Source organism: Syngnathus leptorhynchus, chromosome 22 (genome assembly GCF_054491065.1).
Source record: "Syngnathus leptorhynchus isolate UIUO chromosome 22, UIUO_Slep, whole genome shotgun sequence".
In the NCBI taxonomy this organism is placed as follows: domain Eukaryota; kingdom Metazoa; phylum Chordata; class Actinopteri; order Syngnathiformes; family Syngnathidae; genus Syngnathus; species Syngnathus leptorhynchus.
The window spans coordinates 1,169,636-1,180,259 of record NC_141216.1 but is presented as its reverse complement, the minus strand read 5'-3'; the positions used below and the strand labels follow the sequence as shown (position 1 = coordinate 1,180,259).

Genomic DNA, 10,624 nt, shown 5'->3' with positions numbered 1-10,624 from the left:
AAGGCAACGAGTCCAAATAAAAGCGGGTGACACACCTGTGATACCCTGACTTTTCATTATACAGTCATAGGATCAATTTTATCGCCTATACTTGAAACACAAACATGAAAAGAAAGTTCAGACCTGTGCACAACGTCGTGGTGTTACTTGAGTTTGTGTTCCTTTTGCTTTTGTGGGACTTAGTGGGCAGGATTCCCTTCTTATACACCTGCTGCCTAATTAGGTAGGTGGAGCTGTAGAGAAAGGACAGACAATTCTGCTGCTTGTTGTCTCTGATACAAAATTATTCTATTATTATGGCTCATTTAACATTAAAATGCATGAAGATGTGGAAAAAAAAGAACGTTTCAACAGCCAAATATAAAAGTTTCAGTGAACGTCATCTTGAATATGGACTAAAAGATAATCAGTGTCATTATGAGGCACAGGAATCTCCCAACTTGCACGCATGAAGTGTTTTTACCGTCAACTAGTTTCTGGCAGAAAGTAGTCGGAATCCATTGTTGTCTTACAGTTTATCTCCCCACGTGCAGCACCCAAACAGAGCTCTTTGTGATAATCCACTGATTGTAGGCCGCTAACAGACATTTGTTTTACGACAGATGCCAGATTCGGATAAACATTTAATTAGCAACTCATCAGCTCTGTCAAAGCTAATTACCTCCGCCACCAGTCGCAGCCAAAAGCAGCTCTTTCCTTGCGCTGCTGGTCTGCAGAGGCAGTGACTCGCCTCGCCGAGCTGCATGGATTGTCCCAATATTGCAGCCTAATCCAGCCGTTCTGTCACAATCCACACTTCTGGGTTGAGATTGTGCCATTTATCAACACCTTACACACTTCTTATAAAAATGACTTGTTTGCATTGGATTCCTCACAACAAGTTCCTTAGAATGAGTAATTAATCTCAACGTGAATTTGACTGTCTCGCTTTCTTTGACCATGGCCACGTCAGACTCTTCCACTGAAGGCTCCGTCGTATTCCAAGATTCATTACTCATCATCAGTGATGACACTCCCGAGCAGGTCTGGTCTCATCATCACTCACTCTGCTCATTGCTTGACAACCTGACATAGAGGATATTCATATCAAGCATGTTGAGAGAGAAAAAAAAAAAAAAGGTGGACTGACTATTAAGAGCTGAGGTCAGGTCAAGATGTTTTATACTCTAGGGCAATTACATTAAAGAGAAAAACTTACTATACAGTATGTTTAGATGCTGGATATGCATTATCATCATCATGTATAGATAACATGTGTGTCCATTATAAACCGTGTGTCTCTTGAAAGGATTCCTAGTAGCTTTACTGGACTGGCCAGTAACCAAGCAACCACCAAATGCCTCACACATACGTATACGGATGTCCCCCACCCCCACACTCATCAATGATGTGCAATGGGGTGCTGCAAGCACCATTTTACATCTTTCCAATATTGCATCAAAAATGGATAAAACGCACTGGAAAATTCGGCCAAGTTACAAAAAGTCATTAAAAACAGATACCCAACAACTAATGAGCAAGATATGCATGGAAACAAGACATAACGTGAAACAAAACTGAATACAATCTTAGCAAAAACAGAGAGTTCACCCAACACTACCTATCTGGTGGGAAATGGATGCTCAATTTGTTATGTCGTAGATAGGTGATACCCCCCCCCCCCCTTTCTCTCTCTCTCTCTAAGCTTTGGCATGAGCTATTTTCTCTCTAAGACGTTAAGATGAAAGCCTGTAAAGTAGAATTGTTTACGGAACACATTAACTCAGTGGACAGCAACATCCATTTCACCCGAGAAGGCATTAAAGAGAAAGCATTGTCATTTTTGGACTGCAAAGTGTGGGCTGAGAAGAAGCAAAGTCTTAAAGTGCGCTCTACAGAAAACCTGCCCACACCACACAGACTGGTAGTTTCCCTTGACTCCCATCACCCACGAGCATTAAAACTCCCCAAACAGCAGCCTGTGGCTTGGATGGGTGCGTTTGACCACATATCTTACACCTTTGTATCAGTTATTTGTGGTCTGCATAGGTAGTTGGTTCTTCTTTTTTTTTTCAAACCAAGAAATTCTTTGCTCTTAGTGCGAGCCAGAGGTGTCAAATCCAAAACCCTGCCATCGCCAAGCACCTGTGGCTAAAAGCAAATTGTGGCTGCTTCTCATTTCTGGACCTGATAGTATCTTGGCGCCTTTTGTTTACAAACACTATGAAAAGATCAGTTGGATTGCAATTGGAAGGTCAACAGTTTGCCACTTCAATCTGTATTCTCGTTGTTCTACTTAAACTCTCCCCCATGTATCATCTGCTCCACCACCTTCACACCTCCATGTCTGTCTCTGAATACATGATTAAAGCACTCCGAGTTCTGGATGAAAAAGAAACGGGACAGTGTGTCAGTATCTATTGTCTTTATTTATTTATTATTATAGTCTACATTTACACTTTTGTTTTGTATCATCATGCAATGTGGCTAAGAGTAGATAAACAAGCAACAAAAAGGCATTTTCTTGTTTGGTGTATAAAATCTTTGGAACTACAAAAACAATGAGGAATAACTGGACAAATGATGACAGACCATTTCCAGGAATTTCAATTTCACCAAGAGTGACGGAAGCTAAAGACAAGTAACATCGATGTAGGTATCTATGTAGAAAGAGAGAGACTTTCAATTAATGTGCAAATTTATGTGCCCCACACAAGGATTTCACAATTTCTCATAGCGCCAGTCTAATCTATTCAGTATTAACGATTTGGAATGCACTTGATGAATGAAGCATACTCCGAGTCTTCTCCATGAATCATTTGCAACACGGAGGTTTGATGAAAAGCTTTTTGAGACCCCAGAATATAATTGACTTTTTTCAAAACCAAATTGGCATGGTCAATTGAAACGTGACCCTGTTGTAGCACCGCTAGCTACTAAAGCTAGATCTGTAAAAGCAAAGCAACTCCAGCCAAGGTCCATTTGGAGGCTTTTTCTTTGGTCTTCAGGTTAAACGTCCACACGTATGTAGGTCCTCTTTGACGGGTCTTGTAAAGCGGACACTGGTACATGTTCTTGTTCTCCTCTTTGTCCACGGGGATGGCCCTGATGAAGATGACTGGCATAACAGGAGTGAGCTCTTTCAGGCGGGCATCCACAATCAAGCCGGTCTGACGGAGGGAGACAGGTGACAACCACAGATTGCCATGTGTCAAAGTACATTCATTTGTGTTATTTCGATATTTTTCTTTCCGCATTGAAATGTTGCCTTAATCCTGTTTGACACGAGACTAATGGGACGCTCAGAGCACACAACATTGTCATAATATTGGAGTGTGTTTGAAAGTCAACAGTGTTTGAGACAAAGTCAGAATGCCCTGCCTGAAAAACATTCAGTGAAACAGGGAGGTCTGTCTTGCTAATTAATCCTCCTACATTTAGTGCCTGACAAACTCAAGTTTCACCATGCATGCATAGAGGATTGCAGGCAGGCCTGTGTATAAATCCCCTTGACTTTGGTTAAGTCCAAGGACAAAAGCCTTAATTAAATCTGGAAATGATGCACAACTTTAAGCGAGCATAATATACCTCACTCAAATGATATATTCTTTCTTTTGGCGGGGGGGGGGTACAACCATTTGGCTTTATGATTATTTTTTATTTTTTTATCATTCATCTGTGCCCAAACATTGTATTTGTTATCGTGTCATCTGTTGTCATCTCCATGATGTCAGACAAAATCTTTCCCATGTTTGAATAAAAGTACGTCATAGCAGAGGCGGAGCTACATCTCTATGACGTTAAATTTATCCTGTGTGTGGCTAGTTTATGGATTCACCAAGAAAGAATACAATTTGGACAAAACACATATAATATGTATGACCATACCTTAGCGGAATTCAAATCAGATTTACTTAGAACACATCAAATTCAATATCTAGCATTTTTTTTAATGCATGATACCCCTTTGAATAAGAGGTGAACTTCATAAATATAGATCAGTAGGCTTATCATAAATCTTTGACTTTTATTGCTACACTGTCTTGTAGGAGCAGCGCTTACTCTTCTATTCCTCGACATTGGCGCGAGACTGGCCTTTGGAGACACGGGAGTGGATGAGAAGTGACGGGAGCAGCAACAAGAAGCTACCCGAGTCATCGAACCGAGAGTCTATTTGCCTCCGCCTCTAACTTCAATGAAGAAAAAAGGAACCACTCAACTAAGGGGAGATCTAAATGTTCAAGTGCACACTCTGCACATTCCCCAATTAACAAGTCTACAGGGATGCAGCTTGAAAGCCAAGCAACATATTCTGTATCGAGGTAGCATGCTTAGATAGACACAGCCCAGAGAAGCAGAGTGATGCAAAGCAGAAAATCCAGCCGCAAATGGAATGCTGAAATCCTTACGGGAGGGAGTAAATATCCAACTTCATTTACCCAGGAAGTTTAGGGTGCATCGAAAGGTAAATTCAACATATGGCCACGAGCTAGTCGGCTAGTCAGTACGCTGCAATCTCATGAGCAATAAAATAATCAATAGACCCCTTAGCCCCTAAGATCTTAATTATTAATCTTGCAAAAGACATTATTGACAATTCTATGCTTTTAATTGAGCCTGTGTCGGAGAGGACCGTGAATCTATATTGTTTCCATTTTGAGTTGTGGCAGACGTCAAAATACTTCACTGCATAAAGAGGAAGCAATGTCAATCAACAACTTAAGCTGTACCTGTGCGTCCCAGCGGGCACCCTCCATGTATAGTCCGTGGACATAAGCACCTTCCCGAGGTGGCGCCGTTACATCCTCACGGTTCTTCTTGGTAACATCACATTGCAGACTCATGCTGTCCAAAGGCCACTCGTTCCTGTCATCCAAACATGAGATCACTTAAAACAAGTCAAGCTACCATACAGATAAAGCCCTGCGGTGAAGTACTTGCGAGCCATGGCTTGCATGATGGCGGTGAGGAAGGACTGCGGGTTGAAAAAACCAGTCAGCCACACTGCGCGAGGTAGGACAAAGTCACTTGTCCAGACGTCCAGTTCCTTGATCCGTGCCAGCAGGTCAGTGAACCACAGAGTCAGGCCATACATGGAGGGGTAAGCACGCTTGGTCCAAGTCTCTGGTACCATGTCCAGAAAAATTGCATTCTGGAGGTTCTCCATGTCACTGGTCATGGTTAGTTCCCCCTAAATAATCATTGAAAGACAGCAATCAATTTTTGGGGTCATGGTTTTCCAGCTTGAATTTGCTGATTACCAAAAGCGCATCGAAATCCTACGAGGTCTATCAGCATCTAAATTGCCAGACAATTTTGCCTCTAATATAATGGAGTTCATTTTGTGTGAGGGGATGACAAAAACGATTCCAAATGATTTTTTCAACGACACATTACAGCATGTTAAGGTGGGTGGGGCATCTGTACTCATGCGTGCAGCCATAATGAGAGAATCTATGTGACAACATTGGTGTCCTTCATCCATTGATGCGGCCCGAGCTGTTGTTTCGCTGACACTCACAAAATGCTTTACGAGGATGATCAGCCTTGGGGTATTTATCTATGTCAAAACACAACCATGAAAGTTGAATAATAATCATATGAACACTATGAACTGGCACACGAGATAACATTGTACTAGTCGCTGTTTATTTGAGTGTAAAGGCAAAATAGGATTCCATTTGCTGGTACAATAGACACCGCGGCCTTTAAATCACTGAGCCGATTTATTGGTGATGCTAATGTTGCGAGATCCTCATAACTCCTGACAAACGGTTGTACACAGTTTTTGTCCTCTTTTCATTTGATTGTTCATATGTGACTCAATAAAACGTGACACGCGGTACCCGCATATTGTGCCTTTTTATCATTTTCAAAGCTAGGTCGAAATCAATCCTATTAATAGTCAATCTTACTAATAATTTAGGCAAAATCGTAGATGTTAATGATTCTTATTGCATAGCATATTATTTATTATTCAACATAGCACCTTGTCATAGAAAAATGCAACCCAAAGTGCTTTACAGTTTGAAATAAAATCAATAAAAGTGGACAACAAAAAGATCTGTTAATCTTCCAAGAACAACGTGGAGCAAAGTAAGGACGGCGTCTCGAGGGGAGTGCGTCAACACCAGAGCCAAGCTCCACTCCCAGCCGACCCAAGCCACGATCAATAATTAATGTCTGCCTGCATTTTAATTATCTCACCTTGAGTCCCAGACTGAGCTCATTGAGGGAACGTCTGACTTCTTGGGTGAGCAGATTCATGCGTTCACATTCTTGCACCGCCACAACCTGGTAGGGAGTCCTCTCCTCGGCTTTTCCGAGCAGCTCGCCCATGTTAAACTCCTCGGGGAGTTTCTCAATAAGCTCCTCCAGCACTGTACGTACCTTGAAATAAATGAAAAACAATAGTAAATGCATCTGATAAGCATATTTCTTTCTCAACAAATAGTTCTTTTTAATTCAATTCATAATAGACAATTGCCGTATGAATCCAGAACTAACATTGACTGAGGAACTGCTTTGTTATAAGTAAACAAGTCCATAAATATTTATGAGCATTTTTTTTTTTTTTTTGCAATGACAGCTTCTTTCTATCAATAGCAGCCTAATCCCTTAAGAAAAATCAATGCTCATGTAATATTTTTGTCTGATGTCTGTCTGTGTCAACATTTTTCCAAGGCAACTGGACAAGTCATCTTATCCATGCATTTTTCCAGTTCAAATATCTGATCATAATTTGGCAGGTAATAAGCTCACTGAATACAAAGTGGGTGTTAATATGCTGAGACAAGTAGAATGTTTTCTCAGGTACCTTAATGTTATTAATGGTACAAGAAGAGCACAATACTTCACACTATTGCTTTTCAGGGCAAATCAAATTTACATCAGAGCAGCACTGAAGCAAAAAGGAGATCAGAGAACACCCCTTTCCATTTAAACAACAACAACAACAACAACAACAAAAAACATGTGAAAAAATCAGCCCAAGCAGCAGTTGGCTGCGCTTTCTCCCTCCTCAGAACGCAGCAGCTACAGAAAGTGTCACCTGTTGTCATCTTGCATTTAACAGCAGGTCCAACTTTCCAGAATCTAGCATGAACTTCACATTTGTGCTTTATATATGAGCTCAAGGTGACAGCTTGACTCTTCAAATCACAATCATTACCATGTTTACATGCTACGTTTTTATTGCCTAAGCCTTCCACACCAGAGGTGCGGATTAAGCGGATTATGTTTGAGTTTTGCACCAAAAAATAATTGAAAAAAATGGCAAGGTGTTTGTGGTCAAAGCTAAAAGAAAGAAAATCCCGAGAAACATTCACATTTTCCATAAAAGTGGGACAATCTTATGATTTCTGTTTTCTTTTGACAGTTCAGCACCGGACAGTGCTAATAATCATAATTGACCTTTTCCTCTCGTGTCATTCCTCCCCCTTCACCGACGCCTCCATCCCTGGGCTGCATCTCCAGTACAGTATGGAAAAGCTTTTCCGACGTTTGTGTCAGGAAGCCGATCTCGGCGTTGGGATGAAGGCCATACAGATAGGGCGACTCGGCTGGCAGAGTGTCGTCAATATACTGGAGGACAAGAAATCCATGTTAGACTTGAGCAGATAATTCCAGACTCTTATTTCCTAATGTCAATTAAAAAACAAATTTTTCTCTTTTTAAAGGGACACTAGAGTTTTTTTCATAACACTAATTCACGCAAAATGTTACAAAGATCATACTTTTCATTTGACTCAGGTGTTCTATTTGAACTATTGCTGACAAAGGACGAAGAATAGAAACATAAATAAAATGTCTGAAAATTCAAACACTTGACAAGCTGCTAATGAGGCAAGGGGGAAAATAAAAATTAAAAATCCATCTGCTGCTCCAGGATGATCAATACGTATACTTTTTGTTGGACATGACATTAAAGAAAAACTAAAATGCTCAGGTTTGTAATCATCTTCTTTTGAAATGGGGGTCTTTGACTTTGTTGTCATATTGCTTGATCTACTTTCTTGCTGATTGCATAGACCTGTTTATTTCTAAAATGAAAAGAAAAGTGCTGACTCACTCCTTTTCTGTCCTACGTCTCTTTCAAATATACAACTCAAGAAGCTAGCTCCAGATGGCTGTGTGGCAGTGGATGGACCTGTCAGATGTATCATAAATAAATTGTATTTTTAGAGAGTCTTTATTGTGTGCAGCAGCAGTTGGCACAATGACCTGGCTCTATTCTGACTTGACCCTGTCATTTAAGGTTCACGCTCACAGATATATAACATCATATAACACTCGAGGTGAGGTAAGCTGAGGTGAGGCAGTAACTTTACGAAGCTTGCAGCTGTCACAATTTGTTTCTGAAGTGATCTGAGAGAAGAAAAGAAAAAAGAAAAAAAGGGGTTGGCCTAATAACTGCGTGTTCGCGAGACTGTGGTTGCCATGAAGGCAGCTCAAAGTTAATGTAGTATTTTAGAAAATGTTATTACAGAGAAGTCATTAAATAACTGGCACTCAGTCCAACGCTATAAAGTAAAAAAAAAACCTCCTGAATTCCACAGATAAAAATGTTTGAGTGACACTGCAAGAAAGTTATTATTTTTAATATTCGCTTTATGAAGTATGCAGAACTGCACTGTTTTTTTAATTCATCCCCATATTTGAGTGGCAAACAACTAATACAGTCAATCAAATTCATTCAAATCAAACTATTGATGAGTAAATGACTGTTACTATAATATATTCGAATCTATCATTGCTAAATTCCAACTCCAATTTAGTTTGTGCCTTCCTACCCACAAAAGTGACTCTATTTCTGAGCAAAACTTCGAAAACTGTTGAGTTCTGGAACCCATCTGGGAGTTTTATTGCTATTGATTTAGCACTCTCATTTGGAAATAGAGCTGATTAGCAATTCAGTTTGAGCAATTTTCAGCCATCGACAGTGTGTTGGTCATGCATCGTCTCCTATAGAAACGGCCGCAAAATCCAGTGGTACAATGAACTTTTTGATGTCATCAGTCATGTCTTGTTAACAATTTGGGTGGAAATAAAACTGCTCAATAAAAGTGTTTGCTCAACCTGGTGATAGCTGTTGTAGTCCATGTTTCCAGGCAAAGGGAAACCCGGCGCTAAAAAGAACTCTCCTTCCATCATCTGAGGCTGAATAAACTCCTCTAGGTAGGTCCCACATAGATGGCGGTCCCAATCATCTGTGATGTGACCTCCATACATGATCTCTCCAAAGAGGTAGCGTAAATCATCATAGGGCACCTAGGAATCAGGCAAACACTAGGGTAAAGCTTTCCCCCACAAAACTTGCAAATGCCTTATGTTCTGACAGAGCACACCTTGGGATTAGCCTCCAGGTAGTTGAAAAGGACATTGATTGAGATGGTGAGGTCTCCTGTGTTAAAAGGATATGATCTGTTCCATCCTTGAGGACCAAACTTCCTCCTCTCTGCCACTACAGCGTGGAAGTAGCAGAGTGCAAAGAGAATACTTTTGAACTCATTCTCCCGTGCACACATTTCCAGCGTGTCCTACGAAAAATGCAAGAAAGTATTGTTTAAACCAGCATCAAATTGGAATTTCAATTAGAAATATTTATAAATAATACATGCAACATCTGTATTTTATTTAATTTGAAATACATGTCATATTTATTGAATAGCAAATTGAAATTTGAGGAAAATCAATCAAATGAAACCCACCATATGACAAAAAAATATTTGAATGGATCCTCGTGCATGCAATTTGGAGGAAAACAGTCACAGTTTTTGCGCAAACTTTAAACAACACATATTCATCTTGACGTCGTCAAAAAAAAATCTCCACCGGTCAGATTCACCAGCAGAGTTTTTTTGGATGCGTCGATGGGCAAAAGCATGACAATTGCCTTTTAATTGTCACAACTCGTCAGTCGCTTCGAGCCTCCACCAGTGTCCCGAGACCATTATTCTCGACAGGCTAATAAAAAACATGAATGGCAATGTAATCTCTAGTGGGAAGTGACTGTTAAATAAGAAACCCAATAAAACCTATGGAACCAAGGATGCTGCATTCGAAACATTCCACCAGCACGTCACAGATAGTGTGACGACGAGGGCCACTGAAGTATTGCCCCGGGGACCTGACTCCCACGATGCACATGCTTGCCTACAACTCCATTGCATACTGACGATGGCAAACACACTCCTTCTGGAGCTTTAATTAACCTTCTGCGCAATACTCCCTTTGCGGAATGAGATGCAAAGCCTTTCTTTTCATCACCTGAGTAGTCAAGCAAAACAACAAGCAGGCAGATAATCAAGAAAGACATTTGCACACACATCCATGCAAATGGTCAAAAGAAAAAAAAAAAAAAGACAGAATTGGTAAGAAATAAAGCTTACGCTCAATACAGCACACTGAGCACTATGTGCCAGGAATTGTCTGGTCACAAACAAAAGTGGGAAAGTGACTTTGGTTGCTTTTAATGCTCACATGTGCCACACTCACATCTGTCCTCCATGGCTATGAAGTGTTTCAGGTTGAGTGAACGGGCCATCTGCTCAAGGCTTCATTTTGGCAAATTGGCATCTTGAGGACAAAACCGGAATGGAAACTAGCATATGTTGTGTCACCTACCACTCAACAAACACGCAAA

At 40.6% G+C, this 10,624-nt stretch overlaps 2 protein-coding genes across 4 annotated transcripts in view; both read right to left on the bottom strand.

Moving 5' to 3' along the window:
* LOC147039110 (transmembrane protein 238-like) overlaps positions 1-209 on the bottom strand; it is a 66,138-nt gene extending 65,929 nt beyond the window's left edge. The window contains exon 1 of one of the 2 annotated variants that reach the window (XM_085904681.1): positions 124-209. The gene's annotated coding sequence lies outside the window, so the exon portion shown is untranslated. The remainder of the gene's footprint in view (positions 1-123) is intronic. The other variant, XM_085904682.1, reaches the window with a different exon arrangement.
* A 2,189-nt stretch (positions 210-2,398) lies between these two features.
* The window catches only part of dnah9 (dynein, axonemal, heavy chain 9), a 68,104-nt gene continuing 59,878 nt past the window's right edge, over positions 2,399-10,624 (bottom strand). For both annotated transcript variants that reach the window (XM_085903924.1, XM_085903925.1), the window contains 7 exons: positions 9,327-9,518; positions 9,058-9,249; positions 7,393-7,563; positions 6,187-6,369; positions 4,917-5,170; positions 4,710-4,845; positions 2,399-3,149 (listed from right to left, as the gene is read on the bottom strand). In XM_085903924.1, coding sequence (XP_085760050.1) covers positions 2,922-3,149; positions 4,710-4,845; positions 4,917-5,170; positions 6,187-6,369; positions 7,393-7,563; positions 9,058-9,249; positions 9,327-9,518 — 1,356 coding nt within the window. In that variant the 3' untranslated portion in view covers positions 2,399-2,921. The remainder of the gene's footprint in view (positions 3,150-4,709; positions 4,846-4,916; positions 5,171-6,186; positions 6,370-7,392; positions 7,564-9,057; positions 9,250-9,326; positions 9,519-10,624) is intronic.